Source organism: Neomonachus schauinslandi, chromosome 16, assembly GCF_002201575.2.
Source record: "Neomonachus schauinslandi chromosome 16, ASM220157v2, whole genome shotgun sequence".
Classification (NCBI taxonomy): Eukaryota; Metazoa; Chordata; class Mammalia; order Carnivora; family Phocidae; genus Neomonachus; species Neomonachus schauinslandi.
The window spans coordinates 9605933-9633220 of NC_058418.1; the positions used below are offsets into that span (position 1 = coordinate 9605933).

Consider the following 27288-nt stretch of genomic DNA (forward strand, 5'->3'; position numbering starts at 1 on the left):
GGGGGGGGGGGGGGGGGGGGGGGGGGGGGGGGGGGGGGGGGAGTGGTCAGCCCTGTGGCTGTCAGGGGGAAGAGGACTTTGGGCAGGGGGAACAGTAAGTGCAAAGCCTCTGGAGCGAGAGAGTACCTGAGTTTTGAGGGAGAGCAAGTGGAGTGGTGCAGCTGGAGCAGGTGGGAGGCCGGGAGGGTGAGAGGAATGGTTGATGATTGATGGGACTGGCAAGGGACAGGCCGATCTTTGGATCAGGGTTTTGTAGGTCCTGGGGAGGACTTTTCCTTTTACTCTGAAATAAAGGAGAGCCACAAGAGGGCTCTTGGCAAAGGAGGGATGGGATCTGACTTAAACATTAACAGGATCCCGGCGGCCCCTGAGTGGGAAACAGAATATGGGAAGGGCAGCAGCCTGGAGGCCTGCGAGGCCAGCGACAGGTGACTGCAATAGTCCAGGCGGGAGATGTGGGCAGCTGAACGGGGTAGGGGTGGGGTGGGGTGAGGGTGGGGGTGGGGTAAGCAAGGAACAGTGGTCAGCTTTGGGATTTATTTTTAAGGAATACTTCAAAATGATGGAGAAAGCACAGGGCTTTTTGGGATTATGTAACACGAGCCCCTTGCCCATCCTGAGAAAAAGGTTGACCAAGGGGCCCGAACCGGAAGGACCTCTGGGAATGATCCCAGGCCCTATTCCATGGCGGTCACTGGAGAGGCCAAATGATTAGGCCAGGGTCACACAGCTGGTGAGTCAGCGCTGGGGTTATCCTGGGCTCCCTCTCCCCTCTCCATCTCTGCCTCTGTTCCCATGCCCTAGGGTGGCCGAGGCTGCCTGCCTTGGCTGATGGGGTCATGCTCCCTCTCTCCTGGCCCTCAGGGATCACCAGGAATGGGCATCCATAATCAGGCTGGAGAGCCGGAGTAGGCACCCAGCTCTGGACAGGCCTCGCCCTTTCTGACAGGTCACCTCCCTCCCTTCCTCCCAATGGACGTGTAACAGGCTCCAAGCTCCTGATGAGATGTGAAGATCCTCCCCCCCCCCCACGCACCCTCTTGTCCCAGAAGTTCCCAGAAGAGGTTCCTGGAAATCCTTCTCAGAGAAAGGAAGAGGAGGGAGGAGGGGAATGAGAAAGAAAATGAACTTAATGAGGAAAATGGTTTTGCGGGGGTGGGGGGGCGGTGACTGAGATGCAGGAAGTTGGGGCTTTGGTATTGGGTGCGGAGAGAAAAGAGGGAAGCCTGGGATCTATGGGGCTTAGTAATTTTCCCACCCCAAAGCCATAAAGCTACTGGGATGGAGATGTAAGGCCAGACAGAACCTTTTGGAACACAGTCCCCTCAGAGAATCAGATGAAAGCCTGCACTCTACTCCTCCACCAAATGCTCATTCCCATTCATTCAATAAATATTAATTGAGCATCCACTGTGTGCCAGGCACTGTTCTAGGAGCTGAGGAAACAGCAGTGAAATAAACAGAAAAAAAGTCACGTACAGTTTGGGAGTTTCCTAAATCCATCACGGGGACCTCAGCCCCCGAGTAGGCCCCTAGGCCCCTGACTAACACCCCAGGAATCAGGAGAAGACTTGGCTGGGACTTGAGAAATTCCAGCCTTGGCTCCATTCTGATTACTCCTGGAACTTTGGATAAATCCTTTTCTTCCTCTGGCCTCAGCTGGCCAGTCTGTAAAATGGGAAGGGGGGTGTTCCAAGGAGATAACGGACCTTGAATAGGCCCCACGCTCTATCACACCTTCAGTCCAGAAGGGATCTTGGGGAAGGGTTGTGGTTTTTTGTTTTTTAAAGATTTTATTTATTTATTTGACAGAGAGAGACACAGCGAGAGAGGGAACACAAGCAGGGGGAGTGGGAGAGGGAGAAGCAGGCTTCCCGCAGAGCAGGGAGCCCGATGTGGGGCTCGATCCCAGGACCCTGGCACCATGACCTGAGCCCAAGGCAGACGCTTAACGACTGAGCCACCCAGGCGCCCCCCCCCTTTTTTTTTTTTAAAGATTTTATTTATTTATTAGAGAGAGAGAGTGGGGGCAGAGGGAGGGACAGAAGGAGACTCCCAAACAGACTCCTGGCTGAGCGCAGAACCTGACCTGCGGGGCTCGATCTCACGACCCTGAGATCATGACCCCAGACGAAATCAAGAGTCGGACTCTTAACTGACAGAGCCATCTAGGCGCCCTGGAAGGGTTCTTTTTATGGAGCCTTGGTATTTTAAGGAATTTAGAATATCTGGGTTCATGCATGTCAGTACCATCATTATTACTGATGGAGAAACGGAGGTCCATCCGTGTCAGGGATTTGACAAAGGACACTGAAGGAGTCAGAGTGGATGCCGAGGAAAGCCCTGGGTCCCCTGGAAACCCCCCCCCCACTCTGCCTTCTGAACCAGTTTCCTCCTACACATTGCTCCTTCTGCCTCTCCTAGACGTTCTCAATTACCCATCAAGAGTCCGCCATCCAGAAATTTCTCAACCCCTTCCTGACCTTGTTTATATGATCTTGCTCCCTGCTGGCTAAAGGAGGACAGTCTGGGACATGTCCTTAAACTACTTCTTCTTCTTCTTCTTTTTTAAATAAGATTTTATTTATTTGACAGAGAGAGACACAGTGAGAGCGGGAACACAAGCAGAGTGGGAGAGGGAGAAGCAGGCTTCCCCGTGGAGCACGGAGCCTGATGCGGGGCTCGATCCCAGGACCCTGGGATCATGACTTGAGCTGAAGGCAGACGCTTAACGATTGAGCCACCCAGGCGCCCCCTTAAACTACTTCTTGAGCCAGCTCCCTGGGGACTCTCACCCACCAGTGGAGGAAGTGGGCCTGCTTGAAAACGGGTATGGTTTTATCAGCCAAGACGCCGGGCTATCACCTTCTGCGGGCTGAGAAACCTTCTGCCGGCCCCCGGCCCCCTCTCTGGGCCTCAGCTGGGATTCACTATTTCTGGGGATGAAATGCACCCTCAGGCTGGAGTTAGCGATAACAACGTTCAGACCTGCAGAGCAATAAAGGCTATTTCTCCAGGGCTTATTGTGACTGGCACCATTCTAAGCACCTATCACGGTTCACTCACTGTTTCTACATTCAAGATTCTCATGCAAGCCTTACAACTGCCCAACAAGGTGTTAGTTATAATTCCCATTTTGTAGACGGGAATACTGATGCCCAGAAAGGTTACGTCACTCGCCTAACATCACAAGCAAGTAAACGGCGGAGTTGGGATCCCAACCCAGGTCTGTATCACTACATGGTCGGTTTCTTCTTACTCCCAGTGAGAGCTCTAACCAGCGGGGAAAGCGTATTTGGGACTCATTAGCCCTAATTAGGACTAATTAAGAGCCTCCTTTAAGAGGGGAAGCCACCTAAGTACAAGACGTCACGAAGGAACACGGCGACAGCAGCCAAGGTGGGCGTGGGAATCCAACCACGCTCCGGCCAACAGCCGTTTAACGGCACCGCCCCCTGACCCGCCTCACTTCCGCCTTTATTTGCATATTCAGCGGTCGGACGTCAGGCGTCAGCGTCGACGCGGTGACATCAGGGAGCGCCCCTGCAGTGCTCCACCCCCGAGCGTACGCACGTACGCACGCACGGAGACGAGCGGGTGGGGGAGGAGGGAGAGATCGCAGGCGCCCCGCCCAGTCAGCAAGGTTGCGCGTGCCCAGTGCGACCGCCAAGATGGTGGTGGGCGCGTTCCCTATGGCGAAGCTGCTATACCTGGGCATCCGGCAGGTCAGCAAGCCGCTTGCCAACCGCATTAAGGAGGCCGCCCGCCGAAGCGAGTTCTTCAAGACCTATATCTGTCTCCCGCCGGCTCAGCGTGAGTTTGACCCCACGTCCCTCCAACCTTTTCATTCTCCAACCCCTCTCTGGTGGTTGCTCAGGGGATGGACTTCTGTTTACAACCAATCACAGCCTGAACCGGCAAAGTCCTGCAGCCAATAGGGAGGGTTTCTGGAAGAAGGGCATGCGGGTAGCCCAATAGTACGAATAGGCGTGGGGCAGGGGGCAGGGCAGGGCACCAGCGCCCGAGTTGGGAATACCAGCCAATAGAGAAGAGAGCGCGTGGAGACTGACGTCCAGAAGAACCAATAGTTTGGGGGACGGGAGTAATATGGGTGGAACATCCCAGGACTGCGAGGAGTTAGGGGCGGGACCGAGGAGAGACTGCCCGGGTGGTTTGCCGGGCCATCCTTAGATAGTTTGGTTTCCAAAACCCACCCCGTGCTTCAGTTGCCACCCGCCCCGCTTCCCCGGTCCTGGGAGGTGAGGTACCTAACCTGGCATGGCCTTCAGGGAGGGCTTCCTGGCAGCGGAGGCCTCTGGGCTGGGACCTGAAGGGTGAGGAGAATCTCCCCAGACAGCAGGGATGATGTCGAGGGAGAGCGGGGAGCATGCTCAAAGGCCAAATGGCTCAGGGGAGCGTACCTTTTTTCCTTGTAAGTTTGGGTGCTTAAAGTTTGCGGAATTCTTGGTCCTTTGGTGTTTTGTGGGGCCTCTGCCAGAGGGGCAGATCTTAGAATGGCGAAACGTCGGATTTCACAGTAACCAGACTGCCCTCCTATCCGCTCTTTGACCCTCACTCTGTTTTTGTCCCCACGTCAGGGAGGGGAAATGACTTCCCCACTTTATAGAAGAGAAAACAGGCCTCGAGACCAGAAGTGAATTGCTCAGGTCACACGTGGAGTTTATGCCAAGAATCAGCGCTTGAGTCCTGCACTCTGGATTCCCAGAGTTAGTTTCTGTTTCCTGCCACTGCCTTTCCTCTAAACCCTGCGATGGGTTTTAGCGCCCTGGTGTGGAAAGTGGCCTTTTGGGTCAGACTGCCATGGATTCTAATCTGGGCCCCACGACTCCCTGGCTGAGTTACTTACCCCCTCGGAGCTTCGGTTTTCTCTCCTGTACAATGGGTTTTATATAATAGCAACATTTAATGGGCACTCGGCTTTGTGCCAGGCCGTATGCTAAGCACTTCACAGGCCTTCCAGCATTAAATCCTCACAAATTATGAGGTAGGCACTGTTATTATTCCCACTTTGTGTATAGGCTCTTTGTGCATTTATGCTGTAAATAATACTTATGTTGTTGTGAGGAGTAAATGGATATAAAATGTTAAGTCAGGGAGTGGCACCGAGATATGGCTGTTGTGTAGATGATGTGGATACAGAAAAGAAGAAAAGGCAAACGATCTTGTCCTTGGGAATTTTACATTCTTGGGGCAGGGATGGGGTGGGGGGTAGCCAGCCAATAAACAAAATAAATAGTTAAAATATGAATTATATTAGCTAGCAGTACTTGCTCTGGCGAAAACATTAGGGTTGCAAAAAGAGGACTGTCTGGGGGAAGGTTGGAAGTTTAGATAGGGTGTCAGGGAGACCTCAGTGAGAATATGAGGAGGATAGGAAGGAGCCAGCAGTGCAGGTATCTAAGAAAAAGCATTTTCACACATGCAAAGGCCCTGAGGTGAGAGTTTGCCTGGTAGGTTTGATGAACGGCGAGGAGGCCAATGTGGCTGAGCAAAGGGACTGAGTGGAGACTGAGGAGAGGAGAAACCGGTGGAGAGAGAGGCAGATTGTGCAGGGCCTGTGGGCCACTGCAGTGCTTTGGCATTACTCCTGAGTAGATGGGACTCACTGGAGGGTATCAGCAGAGGGACAGGGTCTGAGGCATATGTTAATAGGATCCCTTTGGCAATCATAGGGTGAGGTTGAATGCAGGGAGGAGGTGACCCCAGTACTCCAGGTGGCAGGTGAGTGGGGAGGAGGGGTCAGTTTCTGGAGACATTTTTTCCCCCTTTTGAAAAAAATGTCAGACCCTCAGAACAGTTGGAAGAAAAAATGGTATAGGGGTGCCTGGCTGGCTCAGTCAGAGGGCATGTGACGCTTGATCTCGGGATCATGAGTTCAAGCCCCATGTTGGGAGTAGAGATTACTAAAAAATAAACAACAAAAAAAGTTTAAGTGATTAAAAATAAAAGGAAGAATGGTACAGTCATCAGTTATATGCCCTTCACCACCTAGTTCATCAGTTATTAGCTTCCAGCACATTTGCTTTGTCTTCACTCTCGGATATGGATGCGTTTATATATGTATACACACACTTTTTTTTTTCTGAACAATTTGAAACTAAGTTGTGGACGTACCACTTTACTCCTAAATATTTTAGCTGGTGTTTCCTAAGAACAAAGACATTCTCGTATATAACACAGCACCAATATCACACTTGAAAAGTTTAACGTTGATAATAATGATATTGATACCAATATTATTTAATATATAACTAATATTTAATATATATCTCATATTCTGATTTCTCCAGTTATTCCCAAAATGTCCTTTTTAGCTATTTATTATTATTGTTATTTTAAAAGATTGATTTATTTATTTGAGAGAGCGAGAGTACATGAGAGGGCGGAGGGTTAGAGGGAGAAGCAGGCTCCTCCTTGAGCAGGCAGCCCGATGCGGGACTCGATCCCGGGACTCCAGGATCATGACCTGAGCCGAAGGCAGTCACTTAACCAACTGAGCCACCCAGGCGCCCCTTAGCTATTTATTATTATTTTTAACCTATGATCTGTTCAAGGATCATGCACTGCATTTGATTATCATGCCTCTTTAATATCCTTTAATCTACAATTGGCTCAGCAATCCCGCCCACTGCCTGTCTTTGTAAATAAAGTTTTATTGGCACACAGCCACACCCATTGGTTTGCATATTGTCTGTGGCTGCAGAGATGGGTTTCATGGCCCACAAATCTAAAATATTGACTCTGTGGCCTTTTACAGAAGAAGTTTGCTGATCCTGCTCTCTACTGATGTTCTTGTTTTTTCTTGTTTTTTTTTAATGGCGTTGACATTTGGAAGAATCCAAGCCAGTTATCCCATAGTGTCTCACAATCTGTAGTTTTCTGATTGCTTCCTCTGATTTGATTCACACTGAGCATCTTTGGCAAGAACACCACACACATGATGATGTGTCCTAAGGTCATCACCTCAGGGGGCTCCTGATGGCTGTTTGTTCCGTCATTTGTGATGGTAACTTGGATCCCTTGGTTAAGGTGGTGACCACTAACAGAACCTTTCCTTTTCCCTTTAGTAATGAATACCCAGTAGATTTGTTTAGAAGGCAGCACTGGCAGGATTTCCCTAGATGGGGCGTGACATGGCGACTGCAAGAGGGGCGGGTTGGACAGAAAGGACCAGGAGCTCCCTTTGGGATAGGTTTAGTTGGCGATGCTATTAATATTGGACCGCACTGATTTATTATATTTATACTTTTTTTTTTTTTTAAGATTTTATTTATTTGACAGAGAGAGATACAGCGAGAGAGGGAACACAAGCAGGGGGAGTGGGAGAGGGAGAAGCAGGCTTCCCGCTGAGCGGGGAGCCCGATGCGGGGCTCGATCCCAGGACCCTGGGACCATGACCTGAGCCGAAGGCAGACGCTTAACGACTGAGCCACCCAGGCGCCCCTATATTTATACTTTTAAAATTACGTTGTTACCATCCTCATGCTGCTATTTGCCCTTTGCTGTGGCTCCCCAGCCTGTGTGATTGGAATTTTCCAGAGCCTATAGCAGCTGTGTGTTCTCCTGGGTCAGGCCTCCAGTGCTGATCTGCTTATCCAACATCTGTGCCTCTGGCTGAGGTTCTTTTGACTCAGCAGGGTAGTCCTGGCTGTCTTCCTTCTCACAGTAGAGGCTGGAGTGGTAGGTGTGAACAATAAATGCAAGAAGCATAAATCATCAGTGATGCACTATGTTGGGGAGGCAAGGATCTCTTCTCTTCTCTTCTCTTTTCTTTCTTTTTCTTTCCTTTCTTTCTTTTTCTTTCTTTCTTTCAATAGAAGTTTATCGGATACACTGCAAGGGATGTCAAAGATGCTCAGTGTGAATCAAATCAGGACAGCAAAGGAGAGACTGTCTGCCAGGAGGCAGTGGTGGGGGGCTATAGTTAAGGGGGGGTAGTGAAGAGGTAGGGGAACACATGGAATTTTAGTTTTTTTGGTACCTGTGCCTGGTTGTAAGTAGCCCATTGGTCAGCTGGGGCTTATGGATATTTTGAGGTGGGTCCCCTAATGGGCCTGTTTGCTTTCAGCCAGGGGGTCACCATGGGCCCTTTCACCTTACTTGGGTTTCCAGTGCTCAAGCCTGTTGTCTAAAAGCGGCCTCTACATTCCCCACTGACAGATGGACAGTGACAAATCTTTGGCCTTAGGGCAGAGATCTCATCTTCAGTAGTGGCTTCATGCTGAGGGGGGTGGGGGGGTGGGGGCAGGGGTGTTGCCCCTCCCTAGACTTGTGGGTCCAGCAGGGATTCTGTGCAGTGACAGACCATGTATTAGATTAACATGCTGATAGGCAATTTGAGTGAAATTCCTTGGTGGCCCGGGCCATGGGATTTAGGGGGAGGGGACCCTCTGATGATATGGGCTGGAATTCTTGTTGAACCACTACTGGTGTATGGAATCGGTGGATTCACTCAGACGCATAGGAATGTGTTTTGTCTGTAGATCAAGATGGTGGCTGGACCCATGGGAACAAAGGGAAGGTGGAGCAGGGGAAGGGCAAGGTGGCTGAGAGTCAGCTGGCATCAGGGTAGGGTCCCATCCGAGTCCGTAGCATGTGCAGATTCGCCCCAGATGCGCTGCCCCTTCCAGCTATGCCCCACATTGTGAGTGGAGACCGAGGGGAACAGAGTGGGAGAGGAGAGGAAAGAGGTCCTTCGCCCCCAGCAGGCTCAGACAGTCCGACCTGTTTGGCCTCAGACCTTCAGACCACGCTGGGGAGCCGCCCCTGGCCAGAGACCTTCAGTTGTCTGAGGGGTGTGAGGGTTAGGCTGTTGAAGGGCCAAAAAGAGAAAGGAGAGGGAGGGAAGGATCCCTCCAAAGGGTAGGAGGGGAAATCCCGCACCCTTTCGGGCAAGGGCGGTCTGGCTGGATCCCCCTGGGGCTTCGGATCCTCACCGAGGAGTCACCTCCCCAAGGAGCGCTAGAGTCAGTCCACTAAGGGGAACTGAGGGAGAGTCCTTGGTCGCAGAGGGTCCCCGTGAGGGCCACCAAAATGGGGCAGCCGTATCAGGTGGGGCCAGCGGCACTGGCAGTGAAAGAATCCCCCGGCAGAACAAAGGAGATAGAAGTGAACTGGATCCACCACAAGGGAGCCGGGGGCAGGACAGCAAAGAAGGGACTGTCTGCCCGCAAGGATCTTTTTATACAAAGAGCTCTGGGGGAGAAAAAATAAAAGGTTGGTGATGCCGGCAGGTTGGGACCCCTTTTGCCCAGTGCCTCGCAGATGCTTCCAGAGGAGCCATGGGATGTCTGGGCAGTGGGAAAATTCCAGTTTGTTACTGCTTATTCCTTTAGAGTATACTGGTCCTTTTCTAGTTTACTACTCATGCTAGGCAGATAATTGCCCCTCAAAGATGTCTGGGTCTTAATCCCAGGAACCTGTTCAATGCATCAACTTCCACGACAAAGGGGACTTTACGGATGTGATTAAGTCAAGGATTTGGGCCTAGGGAGAGTATCCTGGATTATCCAGGTGGGTGATGATATAATCATAAGGGTCCTTGTGAGTGAAAGAGGGAGCTGGGAAAGGGAACGATTTGAATATGCTGCCCTGCTGGTCTTGAAGGTGGAGGAGGGGCCACGAGCCAAGAGATGCTGGCAGCCTCTAGAAGCTGAAAAAGGTGAGGAAACGTGGTCTCCCCTGCTGACACCTTGAGTTCAGCCTCCTGAGCTCTGTTTCGGACTCTTTGCCTCAGAGGTCTGACGGGAGGCTCTGTTGCACGCACGAATACCCTTCGTGTAGGCCTGGCACGTTCTCAGTTCAGGAAACAGCAGTGTGGCTGAGCCACCAAGTGCCCCTCCTCTGGAGCTGGGCCGCCTGTGTGTGAATCCCAGTCCTGCCACTTTCTCTGTGACCCTGGCCAGGTGATTTAGCTTCTTTGGGCCTCAGTTTCGTTGTCTGTACATTGTATTGTTATGACGATTCCATGGGTTAATATCCCTAGAGCATTAAACGGTGCCCCAGCCCTGAAGTGCTATGTAACTGTTTGTCAAATGTATAGAAATGCCAGGCATCATGATCATTGCGTCTGTCGTCATCATCATCATCTCAATGGGAAACCTTCCAGTGTGATCCTTCTCATTGTGCGCTCCTGGCTTGCTGTCTGGAGCAGGTAGCACTCCCCGCCTGTCGATGGTATCGGTCCCTCTGCCTCAGTCAGCGCTCACAGGCTTACCATGGGCAGAAGGGTCTGGGCTTGCCCAGGAACACTTCTCACTAGCATGGGGCAGTCACTGTGTTTGTCTGATTAGGAGCCAGGATTGGAGTTCTATCTGAGTCAGACAGAGGGCAGTATGGCTGAGTAGAGGGCCTCCCACTACCTCATGCTTCACAGACTATTTAAAGCATCCTTTGCAATGAATGGTGTACCTGCAAGGAAGGAAGGAAGTTGACTCCTCCCAGAGCAAGAAGAAAGCAGGAAGGAGCAAGGAACTAAGGAGGGGAGTAAATATTGAAGATGCCTTATATACTCCAGGGATATGGGCAGATTCACATGGCCTTGGGGACAGGGGCTATCCTGTGGGAACACTGGGCAGGGGACCATCTTGTGTAAAACCAGATCCCAGGAAAGATACCCCTCAGGGACAGGGTGAACTAGGGAAAAAAACCCACCCTGCAAAGGCACAGCCTTAGGGCTGGATAGAGGTTGAAAATGTCTCCTCTGGGGCGCCTGGGTGGCTCAGATGGTTGGGCATCTGCCTTCGGCTCAGGTCATGATCCCGGGGTCCTGGGATCGAGTCCCGCATCGGGCTTCCTGCTCCTTGGGAGCCTGCTTCTCCCTCTGTTTCTCTCTGTCTCTCATGAATAAATAAATAAAATCTTTAAAAAAAAAAAAAAAGAAAGAAAGAAAATGTCTCCTCTGAGAACTTACAGCCACTGCCTGTCCGTCATGTGGGTCTGGGGAACTGAATTATTCTCTGAAAGACCCTGGAAACAGCAAGCTGAGAATGAACCCAGGTCTGTGTGCACTTGACAAGGACAAACCCTCTGGAGGAGTGCCCCCTCTAACTGAGCCTTGGAGAGTTCCTTCAGGTGGAGTTGGGCACATCTCATGATAAAAATTTACATACTGTACGGAAAAAGAGGCACCATGAGCGAGAGTCATCAGACACAAAACATGGGAGGTCAAGACCTGCAAACATTGTGGATATCAGAATGATCAGATGTGGGTATAAAATACTTAGTTTATTTGGGAAAAGGATAAAATAGGAGGGATATGAAAACGTGAGTGCAATCAAATTACCAGGAAGTTGGAACAAGAACAACTAGAACTTTGAGAAATGACACAGTTGACGTTCAGAGCTTAGTATAAGGACTAAACAAATACCAGATGAAACATAGCTGCAGAGAGGATTGGTGCGCTGAAAGACATCTAAAGGGGGAAAAAATGTTTTGTGGGGTGCTCCCCTTAGCTGCCCAGGAGCGCCACTTGCAGGTCCTGATTGGGTCCATCTGGAAGGAAGAGCTGGATATTTTTATTTTTAACATTGTCCAGAGAGGATCCTCCTGTGCATGAGCGTTTGAAAAATCACTTCCCTGGAATCTATTTATAATCTCCAGAGCACCACATGAGTTATGTTGCCTGACAGCCAGGCTGCTGCTGGTGACCTCCAAACCCTGTTTGCTTTCCTGTTAAGGAAACATGTTGCAGGGAAACATGTTGCACATTCTCCGTGTGTGTGTGTGTGTGTGTCTTGTTAGCAGTCATGTATAGAGCTGACATACAGTACCGTGACTATATTGTATGTGTTTAAAATGTTAAGAAATTGGAAGGTGTGTCTGGCGCCTGGGTGGCTCAGTCGGTTAAGCATCTGCCTTCGGCTCAGGTCATGATCTCAGGGTCCGGGGATCGAGTCCCGCGCTGGGCTCCCTGCTCAGCGGGAAGCCTGCTTCTCCCTCTGCCTCTGCCGCTCCCCCTGCTTGTGCTCTTTCTCTCTCTCTGACAAATAAATAAAATCTCTAAAAAATTGGAAGGTGTGGAATTAATATTTTAAAAATAAAATTACTAGTTTACGTATTCACGGCCGCCCAAATATTTTTGCTCTCGCTAAAAATATTTTCTTATGCAGACATCATCATATACTTTTGGAAACTCTTGGTGTAGCCCTCCGTGAGAGTCTAGCTTTGGCATTCTTTGTGCTGGGCCGTCAGAGCTGGCAAAGACCTAAGGGAAGCCCAGAGAGCCAAACGAGAGAAGTGTGTCATCGGCTCCATTTAACCCCGCTGCTCATTTTCCAGACCCACCCTTCGTAGGCAGAGGCATTTGTTGGCATTTGCTTGAGCTCACATTGTTCAATCTTCAGTCCGTGGTTTCTGAGCAGGAGCCTTTTTTAGGAAGCCGTTTTGTGCGGGCTGGTTGAATCGCAGTCTGGGAATATCCCCGGGAGGCCATCTGCCTGGGCTGCACTACGCCGAGTGGCCAGGAGAGGGCGCCTGTGCCGCCCTTTCAGCATCTGGGGTTGCCGAGAGGCACTAGAAAAGCTTGATTTCTTCTCCTCTTCCTCCTCCCCTTCCCTCATCTTGTTACTCTTCCTTTTCCTCCTCCTCCCTTCCCTCCTCCTTCAAGACATAAGCATAACCAGAAGCTCTGGCATTTTCTTCCTGTGCCCCAGAGAAACACCTTGTCTACTCCTCTGTGCTCACCCCTCCTTGAGACTCTAGTCATTTCCTGAGAGGCCTACCCTGAAGGCTCAGCCCCCCAGGATGCGCCTCTGCCCCTCACTGGAGTCCCATCCACCTTCTTCTAGCTTCTTGGCTCCTCCTCTTTTCCTGCTTTCCAGCTCCAGTTGGCCCCAGCTCACACCCCTAAGCCCCCGTAGCTGGTGATTTCCTCAGGAGCTCGCTCAGTCCCCCTGTGTACTAAGCTGTCAGACCCACCCAGGTCCTGCCTTTGATGAGCATATGGCCACAGCAGCTGCCCTCTGCTGAGGGCCTAGTATGCGGCCATTTTATCTGTCTTTTTAAATTGAATCAAACTTTATGTTACTTTGGGGTTTTAGGGTTTTTTTTTTCCTTTGAGGTTTTCTGAAGCAACTTACTAAATTTACAAAAGTCATGGGTGCTTATTATGAAAGAAAGAACAAGATACGAATCAGTTTGTGCTCATCTGTGCTTGATTGAAAACCCAGCTGGTAAATCTTAATTAACCTAAATCAAAAGGATGTTTATTTTTTATTTATTTATTTATTTATTTTTTAAAGATTTTATTTATTTGAGACAGAGAGAATGAGAGAGAGAGAGCACATGAGAGGGAGGAGGGTCAGAGGGAGAAGCAGGCTCCCTGCCGAGCAGGGAGCCCGATGCGGGACTCGATCCCAGGACTCCAGGATCATGACCTGAGCCGAAGACAGTCGCTTAACCAACTGAGCCACCCAGGCGCCCCCAAAAGGATGTTTATTGTTGGGGCTCCTGGGTGGCTCAGTCGGTTAAGTGTCTGACTTCAGCTCAGGTCATGATCCCAGGGTCCTGGGATCAAGCCCCACGTCGGGCTCCCAGCTCAGCAGGGAGTCTGCTTGGGATTCTCTCTCTCCCTCTCCCTCTGCTCGTGTGCTCTCTCTCTCAAATAAATAAATTTAATTTAATTTAAAAAGGATATTTATTGTTGGTGGAGGAAGGTGGCTCTGTGGTTGGTTTGGTGGCTTGGTGGTGCCATTAGGGACCTGAGACTCTTTCTGTCTCTACCATCTTTGTGTTTAGGCAGTAACTCTCTCAAGGCTTCAGAGGGCTGCTGGAGCTCCAGACATCATGCCTTTATACAGCAGTGTATAAGGAGGGAGTGTGTGTATGTGTGTATGAGGGATGGGGGAGGGGGCTGGGAAATGAGAGTGTGCTCTTCAAGTAGAAGAGTCTTTTCCCAGAAGCCCCCAGGAGACTTCCTTCACTGTTTATTGGCCAGAATCGAGTTGCATACCAGGGGGATGAATATCACCTCCAGACTCTAATGGCAGGGGAGGATATTGTTAATAAGACAGTAGAGAACAGTATACCGTAGGGGCGCCTGGCTGGCTCAGTAGAGCATGCAACTCTTGATCTCAGGGTTGTAAGTTCAAGCCCTACATGGACTGTAGAGATTACTTAAAAACGAAAAAGAAATCTTAAAAAAAAAAAAAAGAATAACATAAAGTAGCCTTAATGATCATGAGCACTAAGGCTTAAGCATTAACAGTACCTTAATGGATGAAAAAACTGAGCAGAGCTGTCAGTTCATGCAAAGCCCTGAATGTGCCAACTTCCCTACAAGCCAGGAAGAACGATCTCCATTTTGAGAAAGAGGAACTGGAGATGCCAAGAGGTTGAGAAATTCACCCAAGGTCACAGCAAGTTAGTAGCAGAGCCAGGACTTGAATCCAGGACCCCCGCTCCAGAGCACCCCTAGCCTCTTTATGAGCTGCTTCCCTTGTGCCTCCGAAATTCCCAGATGCCACCTGTACTAAGTCGAGGTGGTCTCTCCAGTTATTGGTGGGGACCAGAGGTGGGATTATTCTCTGGGACAAGGACATGTTTGTATAATCCACTCACTCAACAAATCCTTGCTTAGTGCCCGCTGTATGCCAGGAACTATTCTAGGAGGTTTGATTAACTCATCAGTCACCAAAACAGACAAAAATCCCCTGCTCTCATGGAGCTCACATTTGAGGATATTGATTACCCACCTGGTGACTCCAGGGCCCCGAGAGGTCCTTCTTCCCCACAGTCCTACCCAAATTCCCATGCTGAATCTTGGTGGTCCAGTTTAGGTCACATCCCCATCTTTGAGCCAGTCACTGTAGCCTGAGGAATGCAGTCTGATCGGCCAGTCTGAAGGGCAGGGTTTGCCACTACCGAATCCTTTGGACCCAGTGTGGGGGATATGGGATTCCCCCAGATGCTTAGTAGACAGAACTGATTGTGTCCGCTCTGGTCCCCTCCAGAGGCAATGATAGAGGATGGGTGCCTGTCCAGGGGAGGAAGCTCCTGCCTGCTTTGAGGCACCACACATCTTCTAACACCCGGAGCAGGGTTGGAGTGGACTTGCAGCGGGCTGGAATGCCTCCAGGAAAGGGCATCCTGGGAAGGGACTGGCTTGAAGCTATTTACTCTTTTTTTTTTTTTTTTTTAAGATTTTATTTATTTGAGACAGAGAGAATGAGAGACAGAGAGCATGAGAGGGAGGAGGGTCAGAGGGAGAAGCAGACTCCCTGCCGAGCAGGGAGCCCGATGCGGGACTCGATCCAGGGACTCCAGGATCATGACCTGAGCCGAAGGCAGTCGCTTAACCAACTGAGCCACCCAGGCGCCCGAAGCTCTTTACTCTTTATCATAATTTCTTAACTGATGATAACAGTTTTCATTCATTACGCTTTCTATGATCTCAACAAATGATATTAACTACTTTTTTAGGGAGTTTATATGATTGTCCTGGTTTTATGAGTGGGGAAGTATCTCAGAGCGAGAAGCAAGTTCCCTGAGGCAACACAGAATGAGAAATCAGCTCCCAGATTCCTCTTACATTTAAGTATTATTTTATTTTTTGCATATTATTTATTGTACAATATCTATACAATGCAATGTACCAATCTAAAAGGTGTAGTTTAAGGGTGCCTGCGTGGCTCAGTCTGTTGAGCATCCAGCTCTTGATTTTGGCTCAGGTCATGATCTTGGGGTCGCGGGATTGAGCCCTGCATTGGGCTCTGTGCTCAGCGTGGAGTCTGCTTAGGGTTCTCTCCCTCTGCCCTCACCCCTCTCCGCCACTCGTGCGTGTGCTTTCTCTCTCTCTGAGGAAAATAAAATGTCTAGTTTAATGAGTACTGATAAATGCCTAGACCCATGTAACCAACTTCCACGATCTAAAACATTTCCATCACGCCTGGGGGTTCCTTCCTTTCCTGTTCTGTCACCTGTGTGACCTCTCTCACTACAGATCAGTTTTACCTGTTGTTAAGCTTCATATAGATGGAATCATGCAATATTAACTTAATGTCTAGCCTTTGTTCACATGATGCTTTAGAGATATTTCTGCTGCATGTATTAATAGTTCGTTTCTTTTACTGCTCTTAGGAGGTATTCTTTTATTCCAGCATATGAACATGCTATACTTGGTTTATCTACTCTCAATGATGGACATTTGGACATTTGGGTGTCCTTTTTGTTGTTGTTGTTATTACCGGTAAGGCTACTGTAAACATTCTTGTACAGGTCTCTATAGGAGTATGTTTTCATTTATTTTGGGTGAATACCTAGAATGAGATGTCGGAGTTATATGATAAAGAGAAAGGCATTCTTTTTTTTTAAATTTTATTTAAAGATTTTTATTTACTTATTTGAGAGAGAGAGGGAGAGAGCAAGGAGAGGAAGAAGAGAGAGAGGGACAGACAGACTCTATGCCGAGTGCCAAGCCAGATGCGGGGGTTGATCCGACGACTCACATCATGACCTGAGCCAAAACCAAGAGTCAGACGCTCAACTGACTGAGCACCCAAGCACCCCAAAGATAAAGGTAGTCTTAATTTTATTTTATTTTATTTTTTAAAGATTTTATTTATTCATTTGAGAGACAATGAGATAGAGAGCATGAGAGGGGGGAAGGTCAGAGGGAGAAGCAGACTCCCTGCCGAGCAGGGAGCCGGATGCGGGACTCGATCCCGGGACTCGAGGATCATGACCTGAGCCGAAGGCAGTCGCTTAACCAATTGAGCCACCCAGGCGCCCTAAGGTAGTCTTAATTTTATAAGAAACCGCCAAAGATGGGACGCCTGGATGGCTCAGTCGGTTAAGCGGCTGCCTTCGGCCCAGGTCATGATCCCAGGGTCCTGGGATCGAGTCCCACATCGGGCTCCTTGCTCAGCAGGGAGCCTGCTTCTTCCTCTCTCTCCCTCTGCTTGTGCTCTCTGTCAAACAAATAAAGTCTTTAAAAAAAAAAAAACAAAACCGCCAAAGAGTTTTCCAGTGTGGGTCTAGTTGCTCCACATCCTTGCCAATAATCATTGTTTTCAGGTTAATTTTAGCCATTCCAGTTGGTGTAAAATGGCAACTCAATTGCTTTTTTCTGATGAATTGTAATGTTGAGTACTTTTTCATATGATAATAAACATTTATTATCTCACACAGTTCCTGAGAATCAGGAATTTAGGAGTGGCCTTGTTGAGTGGCTCTGGTGCAGTCTCTCAAACAGAAAGCTCGCCAGGTGCTGAGAGGTCTGCTTCCTGGCTGACTCATTGACCTGGTCATTGGTAGGTCTCAGTTTTTCACTTGCTGTTGGGCCAAGAGCTCAGTTGCTCTGCCCATGGGCCTCTCCTTAGGGCTACTCATGATCTGGCAGCTGGCTTCCCCCAAAGAGAGTGATCTAAGAGTGAAAATGACTAAGACTGAAGACTATGCAACTCTAGCATAATGTGGGAAAGGACTACATAAGGCTGTAAATGCCAGGAGACAGGGATTATCGGGGGATATCTTGGAGGCTGGCAACCACAATTCTATTGCTACCACAAATTAAAGTTATTTAGTTTTTTAAAGAATATTAAATCAGTCTTGTATTCCTGGATAAATGCCATTTGGTCATGGTGTGTGATCCTTTTTATATATTGGTGGCTTTGATTTGCCAATATTTTCCTTAAAAAAAATTTTTTTTAATACCTGTAGTCATGAGTGATATATTATGTAATTTTATTTTCTTGTAATGTGTTTGACAGGTTTTAATATCATGGGTTTGCTGACCCCATTAAACAATTGGGAAAATGTTCCCTCATTCTCTACTTTCTGCAAGATTTTGTATAAAATTGGAATGATTTCCTCCCTAAATATTTGATGTAAATGTCCATCTGGGCTTTCAGTTTTCTTTAAGGGAAGGTTTTTAATAATATTCAATTTTCTATCTTTGGAAAGGAATTTTATATGCCGTCAGGATGGACTAAGATCGAAATGGATTTTAAAAGTGCACTGGTATAAGATTGAAATTCTGCTTTTCTCTCTTAAAAAAAAAAAAAAAGAAAGTTTTCTTGGATTGTTGGTCTGTTCTTGACAAGAAAATGTAAACAAAGTTTTTTTTTTTTTTCTCTTGACTGCCCGGAAAACCGAAACTTACGTTTTGTCTTTATCAGGTCCTTGATTACTTAAAGTTAAAACTTCTCAATATTAAAGGAGCTAAGTTTTTTTTTTTTTTTTAAGATTTTATTTATTTATTTGAGAGAGAGAATGAGACAGAGCGAGAGCATGAGAGGGGGGTGGGTGGAGTCTGCTGAGCAGGGAGCCTGATGCGGGACTCGATCCCAGGCCTCCAGGATCATGACCTGAGCCGAAGGCAGTCGCCCAACCAACTGAGCCACCCAGGCGCCCCTAAAGGAGCTAAGTTTTGCTAACAACTATATAACCCTACATATTTGCCTTTGGAATCTCTTATTGCCACCTTGGTTGAATAAATAATTAAGTTTTAAGTTTCATCATGATCTATAATATTATTTAGGCATGTGCTTTATAACTTTAGGAGGTTTTTTAACAAACTGCCCCAAGATTTAAATTGTAAACGAAGTCTCTTTGACTGATTAGGCTTGTTTATTTGGTATGCTATGTTCTGGTATAAGGCCATCATTTAAGACTATGATTATTGAAGTGTTAGGTGTCACAGAAATAACTGGATTTTCTTGTCAGCTATATTATAATAGACTCTAATCAGATCTTTAAAAACAAAACAACACAAAAAAACCATTCAATTTTCTTAGTGCTTATAGGACTATTCAGATTTTCTACTTCTTTGTATCAGTTTTCATAAATTATGTTTTTTAACATATATAGGATTCATATAAGTTGTTGAATTTGTTGTCATAAAGTATTTCATAATATTCTTTTAGTACTCTTCTAGAGATTTTATTTTTTTAAGTAATCTCTACACCCAACATGGGGATCCAGCTCACGACCCTGAGATGAAGAGTTGCACACTCTGCTGACTGAGCCAGACTGCCCCTCCTGTTGTATTCTTTTAATAATTGTAGGCTCTGTAGTAATGTCTCCTCTTTCATTCCGGATAGTGGTAATTTATGTTTTATTTTTTCTTTATTCTTGATCACTAGTCCTGCTAGTGGTTTATCAGTATATGTTTCAAAGAATCACCTTCGACCTTGTTATTTTCCTCTCATTTGTCCTTTTTCAATTTCATTGATTTCTTTTCTTTCTTTCTTTCTTTCTTTTTTTTTTTGAGAGAGAGAGTGTGGGTGTGCATGCGTGCATGCAAGTGGAGGGAAGGACAGAGGGAGAGGGAGAGAGAGAATTAAAGATTAAGTAAATAAAATCTAAATAAAAACTAAAGATTAAACAAATAAAATCTTTTTTTTTTTTAAGATTTTATTTATTTGGCAGAGAGAGACACAGCGAGAGAGGGAACACAAGCAGGGGGAGTGGGAGGGGAAGAAGCAGGCTTCCCGCTGAGCAAGGAGCCTGATGTGGGGCTCGATCCCAGGATGCTGGGATCACGACCTGAGCCGACGTGGGGCTCGATCCCAGGACCCTGAGATCATGACCTGAGCCGAAGGCAGACGCTTAACGACTGAGCCACCCAGGCTCCCCAATAAATAAAATCTTTAAAAAAAAAAAGAGTCGGATGCTTAACTGACTGAGCCAGTTAAGTTTTCTTTTTTTTTTTTTTAAGATTTTTTTTTTAATTAATTTATTTGACAGAGAGAGACACAGTGAGAGAGGGAACACAAGCAGGGGAAGCAGGAGAGGGAGAAGCAGGCTTCCCGCCGAGCAGGGAGCCCGATGTGGGGCTCGATCCCAGGACCCTGGGATCATGACCTGAACCGAAGGCAGACGCTTAACGACTGAGCCACCCAGGTGCCCCCCAGTTAAGTTTTCTTAACTATTTTCTGTTTCATCGATTTCTGCTCTTATCCTTACTTTTCCTATCTATTTATGTTGGGTTTAATTTGCTCCTTTTTAATAAGATAGAACCTTAGATTATTGCTTTTAAACTTTTTTTTTAATTTTTAAAAAGTTTTTATTTATTTATTTTACACAGAGTGAGAGCACAAGCAGGGGGAGTGGCAGGCAGAGGGAGAGGGAGAAGCAGCAGGGAGCCCGATGTGGGGATCCATCCCAGGACCCTGAGATCATGACCTTAGCTGAAGGCAGTTGCTTAACTGACTGAGCCACCCAGGCGCCTACTTTCTTCTTTTTTATATATTTAAATATAAATTTCCCTCTCAGTGTTACTTTATTTTATTATTATTATTTTTTAAAGATTTTATTTATTCATTTGTTTGAGAGAGAGAGCACATGAGATGGGGGAGGGTCAGAGGGAGAAGCAGACTCCCTGCCGAGCAGGGAGCCCGATACGGGACTCGATCCCGGGACTCGAGGATCATGACCTGAGCCGAAGGCAGTCGCTTAACCAACTGAGCCACCCAGGCACCCTTATTATTATTATTTTTTAAGTAGGCTCTGTGCCCAAGGTGGGGCTGGAACTCATGACCCCAAGATCGAGTGTTGCATGCTGTACTGACTGAGCCAGCCAGGTACCTCTCTAAGCACTACTTTAGATGCATCCAACAGAGTTTTATGTGTTGTGTCTACATTGTCATTCAGTTCTGTATATTTTCTAGTTTTTGTGTGATGTCTTCTTTGACCCATGGGTTTTTCAGACGTGTGTTGTCTAATTTCCAAATATTGGGGCCTTTTTAGATTTCTTATTGTTACTGATTTCTAATTTAATTCCATTATGAACAACAATAGTGCACGTGGTAGAAAAATTTACGTGGTAAAAAAGGATTGAATATGGTGGAAAGTACATATGTTTCCCATCCTTGTCTGCCTGCCTTCCCATCTGCCTGTCTTCCTTCTTTTCTTTGTTCATTAAGAAATATTTGCTGAGGGGCGCCTGGGTGGCTCAGTTGTTAAGTGTCTGCCTTCGGCTCAGGTCATGATCCCAGGGTGCTGGGATTGAGTCCCACATCGGGCTCCCTGCTCTGTGGGAAGCCTGCTTCTCCCTCTCCCATTTCCCTGCTTGTGTTCCCTCTCTCGCTGTGTCTCTCTGTCAAGTAAATACAATCTTAAAAAAAAAAAAAAAAAGAAAAATATTTGCTGAATGCCTACTTGCCAGGCACTAGGGCTATATCTGTTTAGTAAGAGACCCAAGTCTCTGCTGTCCCTATAGAATTGAGATTCTCCTGATAGGAGAAAGATACTAAACAAGTTAAGAAAGTGAAATATATTCTCTGTCAGGTGGCAATAAGGAAAGAATGAAGCAAGGAAGAAGGATTAGGTGTAATGGGAGAAGGTAAATGCTATATGAGGTTGGGTTTAGGAAGGCCTCTCTGAGGAGGTGAGTGTTTGATTAGAGACTTGAGTAAAGTGAAGAAGTGTGGATATTTGGAGAAGTGTGTTTCAGGCATAAGGCGTAGTAAGTGCAAAGGCCCTGAGGCCAGAGCATACCTACTGGGTTTCAGGAACAATGTGGAGGCTTATGTAGCTGGGCCAGAGGGTGAATGGAAGAGTAGGAGGTCAGAGGTCAGAGAGGGAGCCACCAGAGGTCACCCTGAGCCACCTTCTAGAGGTATTCTGTGCATAATCAAGATAGTCTAGGTATGTATGTGTTTAATTCACATAAATGGCAGTATATTAATTCACTCTGTTTTGTGCCCAATTTTTTTCTTCTTTACAGCATACCTTGAAAATCCATCCCACATTCTTTTTCATAGCAGTTAGTACATAGTATGAATGTACCAGGGCCCTGTTGGTGGACTTTTAAGTTATTTCTGGGTTATGCTTATCCAAAGGATGCTGCCATCAGTATTCCAGTTTATGTGGCACTTGGGAGGCAGCCTTCGCACCAAGGTACATGCCCCTACATCCACCCCACCCCCGCATGGAAGGTTTTAAGGGACTCCTTTCCAGATCTCCAGTTTCACCTGACTTGCCTGAGGAATCTGCTGGGTTTTCCTTCTTTTCTTCCCTTTCCAGTGGCTCTACTCTCTGGAAAAGATATGGGGGAGATCAAGTATGAAAAGAAATCTCTTCTTCTTTTCTAGTCATATGATGATGCATTGCTGCACGTGTAAAAACCTCAAGAATCACAAAAGAACAATTTGAAATGTCGATGACAGAAACACATTTTCCGGCCCACCTTATTAAGGCATGCGACTCTGGTCAAAAAAATTGGGGGGGCCAGGGCGCCCAGCTGGCTCAGTCTGTAGGGCATGGAGCTCTTGATCTCAGGGTTGTGAGTTCAAGCCCCATGTTGGGTGTGGAGCCTACTTGAAAAATAAATAAATAAATAAATAAATAAATAAGTTTTTAATGACTGGAAGTTTGTACCTTTTGACCCCCCTTCACCCCTAAAAATTTACTCTTTATATTTTAATAATTATTCATCAAATTGTGTAATATGCTGTTTTGATCACTGATTTACTAATAGTAATTATAAGGATAACTCAGTCTGAGAGAAAAATTTTCTCTAAGATCACAGTTTGATTCTAATTTATAAACATATTTTTGTTTCAGAGAAATGTAATAGGACATTTGAGCATAAAAATACGTTAGTATAAAATTTTGTCGAGAAAGCAGAACGTGGATTGAACTTTCAAGAATAAGGAGCCATGCAAGCACAGTTAAGGAAGAGCTGATTGGCGCATCCTTAAGATGACCGATGGTGGCGGGGCGCCTGGGTGGCTCAGTCGTTAAGCGTCTGCCTTCGGCTCAGGTCGTAATCTCAGGGTCCTGGGATCGAGTCCCACATCGGGCTCCCTGCTCTGCGGGGAGCCTGCTTCTCCCTCTCCCACTCCCCCTGCTTGTGTTCCTGCTCTCGCTATGTCTCTCTCTGTCAAATAAATAAATAAAAAATCTTTAAAAAAAAAAAAAAAAAAAGATGACCGATGGTGGCTGTTACGTTTCTGGGGGCTCATTAGTCCTTTGCATACACTAAAAGTAACAATGCAGCAGATTTGTTTTAAAATGTCAATATCTCTCATATGCCAGTTCATGCTCTTTGCAATTATTTCGACTTAGAGTGGAAAAATGGATGTGACAATTTCAAAGTTTATGAAGAGTATGTTTAGTTTTTTTTAAAATTTAGTAAGAGGGCGCCTGGGTGGCTCAGTTGGTTAAGCGACTGCCTTCGGCTCGGGTCGTGATCCTGGAGTCCCTGGATCGAGTCCCGCATTGGGCTCCCTGCTCTGCAGGGAGTCTGCTTCTCCCTCCGACCCTCCGCCCTCTCATGTGCTCTCTCTCATTCTCTCTCTCTCAAATAAATAAATAAAATCTTTAAAAAAAAAAAAAGAAAATTTGGTAAGAGTATACAGGAGCAACAAGATATGAAGGACATTAATTTGGCTACCATGCAAGGGTATCTCCCTGTAATTATTCCTGGGTGTGGGTCTCTGGGAATGTGAGCTGTGTTATCGCTGCTTTCCACCTGGAGTCACCTCCTCATCTAGCAGCAAGGTCCCCTCCCCTTGCCCACACACAGGACTAGGCTGCTTGTTGATCTCTTCCAGTTCGAGAGGTGGAAATCAATTTCTCGTTTGTAGTTTTAATTTGTACTTCCTTCGAACAAAGTTGTATGTCTTCTCATCTCTTTAAGAGCCATTTGAATTTTTCAGTAATCACTCTAAAATCTTGGCCCGTTTTTCTAGCAAGTTTTTGGCATCTTTGTCTAATTAATTTATAGGAGCTCAGGGTGCCTGGGTGGTTCATTTGGTTAAGCATCTGCCTTCGGCTCAGGTCATGATCCCGGGGTCCTGGGGTTGAGTCCTGCGTCGGGCTCCCTGCTCAGCGGGGAGCCTGCTTCTCCCTCTCCCTCTGCCCTTCCCCCTGCTTGTACTCTCTCTCAAATGAATAAATAAAAATCTTTAAAAAAATAATTTACAGGGGGGTACCTGGGTGGCTCAGTTGGTTAAGCGACTGCCTTCGGCTCAGGTCATGATCCTGGAGTCCCAGGATCGAGTCCCGCATCGGGCTCCCTGCTCAGCAGGGAGTCTGCTTCTCCCTCTGACCCTCCCCCCTCTTGTGTTCTCTATCTCATTCTCTCTCTCAAATAAATAAATAAAATCTTTAAAAAAAAATAGTAATTTACAGGAACTCTTTCTGTGAGAAAATTAGCAAATCTTTTCTTCCAGCATTGTCATTTGACTTTGTTTATTGTGTTTTTGTTTTTTAGCATGTAAAACCTTTTTTTTTTTTAACCTTAGTCAAATCCATTCATTTTTTCTCTTATTACCTTTAGGTTTTGTGGCATAGTTAGAAAAAATTCTAGATTATAAATGATTTCTCTTATGTTTTTTTTTTTTTTTTAAAGATTTTATTTATTTTTTAGAGAGCGAGCGAGAGAGAAACAGCATGAGAGGGGAGAGGGTCAGAGGGAGAAGCAGGCTCCCCGCTGAGCCGGGAGCCCAATGTGGGACTCGATCCCAGGACCCCGGGATCATGACCTGAGCCGAAGGCAGACGCTTAACCGACTGAGCCACCCAGGCGCCCCTCTCTTATGTTTTCTTAAGGATTTTATTTGAGAGAGCAAGAGGGAGAGACAGCACGAGCAGGAGGGGCAGAAGGAGATGGAGAGAGAGAATCTTAAGCAGACTCCACACTGAGTGTGGAGCCCAACTCCTAGGCTTGATCCTAGGACCCTGAGATCATGACCTGAGCTGAAACCAAGAGTTGGATGCTTAACCAGCTGCACCACCTGGGTGCCCCTCTTCTAGTAGTTTTATAGTCCTGTTTTTGTACATGTTTAAGTCTTTGATGCATCTGCAGTTTATTTGGAGTACTGGGTGTGAGGTAGGGATCCTTCTTATCTTCTCTTGCAGTTGGCTGTCCACTTGTTCCAACAGCATTGATTGAATAATATGTCTTTTTCTCACCGAGCTGATACATTTTTATATCTCAGACTTTTCACTTTTGGTCTCATTCTTTCAACATACCTCCCATGAACAGTTTTTTATTCCATGCTCAGTGCTAGGTGCCTGGGACGCAGGAGTGAAACAAATCCTGTCCCGACCTGGTTTATGCATCTTTATCTCATTCATCCATCTAGTACTTCCCGGAATCTCTTCCTTGTTGGGTCCTGTGCTAGGTAGTGGTCCCTAGACAAGTGGTCAGTGCTAGGCTGGGGGAGCCTTGAGGGGAGGGTCTTTAGTCAGTATGGGGCTTGGGGAGGGCCTCTAGGAGAAGCAGATGGCTCAGAGCTCAAGGAAGAGTGAGCCAGACAAAGTGGAAAGATGGAGGCATAGGTAATAGCATGTGCCAGGGTCGAGGGGTAACAGGGAATTTACGGGAGGCTGGCATAGCTGAAAAGTAGATGGTGGGACCGGAAGTGGCAAGAGAAGAGCCCGGATGGCTGTTCGGGGACAGAGCACTCTGGGCCATGTTAACACATTTAGACTTGATCCAGAGGGCAGCGAGGACCCTGTGTCATGGTCACAAAGGAAACTGAGGACAAAAAGGAATTAAAGGGAAATTGCTTTACTGTTTTTCAGAGACAGTTGCTCTTGCCCTGTGCAGAAGACCTACCCGTGTTTGTCCTTCTAGCCTTTTTGTTGGGTTGTTGGCGCCCTGTTCTACAGACAACCCAGTCACACGTGCGTGCTTCTAGGCATTTGCCTGCAACTCCTGTCTCTTGCTGTTTGTCAAGAAGGGGTGATGACCCCACCCTGGCCTCCTCCCCCAGCTCTTATTTGCAAGCAACAGAATCCTGCTGTACTGGGAAGATGCCTAAACACTCTGGAAGTATCTGGCTTCAAGCTCAGCTTGATTCAGGAACTCAGACAATGCCTGGAAGTCATAGTTCCATCCCTGGGCCCTGTGTTTCTCTGTGCTGTCTTCTTTCTCAGGCAAGCTCTGTCTTTTTGGGGGACAAGATGGCCTCAGTAGCTCCAGGTTCACATCCTGTTCACTAAGCAACCCCAAAGGAAGGAGAGGACGACCTCTTTTCTGACATTCCAGGTAAAATCCCAAGGCTGAATGCCAGCACCTAAAGTTGGGGGTGGGGTTGGCCTTCCCTGAACAAGGTGGAGGAACAGCGAGGGATGGGCTTCCCCCAAAGAGAGGCAGTTTCCAGAGAAAGGGGAGTGGATGCTGGCCAGCAAACCCAGCAAATATCCACTGCACCGTGGCTTTGGAGGGAGAGAGGGGAAGGGTCCCTGTGTTCCTGAAGAGGGGAGTAGGGTGTGGAAGCCACTGAGATGATCTTGGCCCAGTCTTTCCCAGCTCCTGGGATGACTGAGGCTCACAGTCAGGAAGAGCCCCTTTCTGTACCTCATGGAAAGGTGTGGTTTCACCCCCAGCAAATCCGTGCAGGGTCACTGAGGCTCAAGTCTAAGGTCCAAGGTAGCAGACTCTTGACCTCTGTGCATTGGCCACCAGCCCCATGCCGGAGGGGCAAGCCTGTTTTCAATATGGTACCCCACCCCCAGCTGTTCCTGGAGTGCCCCTGTTTCACCCTCTGAAGTCTCCACTGTCAGGCCAGGAGGAGTCCTGGGGGTCCTCAGCTTATCCCCACTCTCAGAGTGACCTGGTGCCTGCTCTGCTAGTCTTTCCGCTCAGCTGCCTCTCGTCACCCCGTACCCCCTCCACGGGTGCCCAGGCCGGCCTCCCTTCTGGATCAGTCACCTTGCCGCCATCTGCATCCGCTAGGCCTGTGGATTTCCTCCCCTTCGCTTCCCTCTTTTTCCCCTGTGTTCTTGTGGCTTCTAGCTTCTTTCTACCCAACCGCCATTTTTGAGGGCTTGAGGAGAAGGCAGAGTGTTCAATCTAACAGGCTCGACCAGGAATCCTGGATTCCGGGTGGCTTGTTTGTTGATTTTTTTTTTTTTTTTTTTTTTTAACGACCCCCTGTTTAAAAGGTAGTAAGTTCACATGTCTGAAGGGTCAAAAGAGAATGTAGGGTAAAGTCTCTCTGCACTTCTGTGCCCCGGGTACCCTGTTCCCCTCCAGGGAGGCAAACCACTCTTATCTTGTGTGTTTTCTGGAAAAAACAAAAACGAAAACTGCGTTTCTAAGCAAGTGCTAATATGCACCCACCCCCACCCTGCCTGTTTTCCCTGAGTGTAGCAAACAGTCTACCCCATGCTAGACCTCACTGCTTTTCACTGACCTCATTATCCGCGAGAGAACACCGATCAGCACATAAAAAACTTCCTTACTCTTTCGTTCAGCTGCTCACAGAATTATTGTAATTTAGGAGGCCCGTCGGTCTTGTAGGGTCTCTGCTAGCTTTTTTTTTTTTATTGTTACTATAAACAATGCTGCAGGACTAACGTGCCAGGCAAG

General features: G+C 47.3%; 1 protein-coding gene across 1 annotated transcript in view; it reads left to right on the forward strand.

Annotated features, from left to right (window-relative positions):
* Window positions 1-3645: 3645 nt before the first annotated feature.
* OPA3 (outer mitochondrial membrane lipid metabolism regulator OPA3) overlaps window positions 3646-27288 on the forward strand; it is a 51833-nt gene continuing 28190 nt past the window's right edge. The window contains exon 1 of the mRNA XM_021681160.1: window positions 3646-3813. Coding sequence (XP_021536835.1) covers window positions 3672-3813 — 142 coding nt within the window. The 5' untranslated portion in view covers window positions 3646-3671. The remainder of the gene's footprint in view (window positions 3814-27288) is intronic.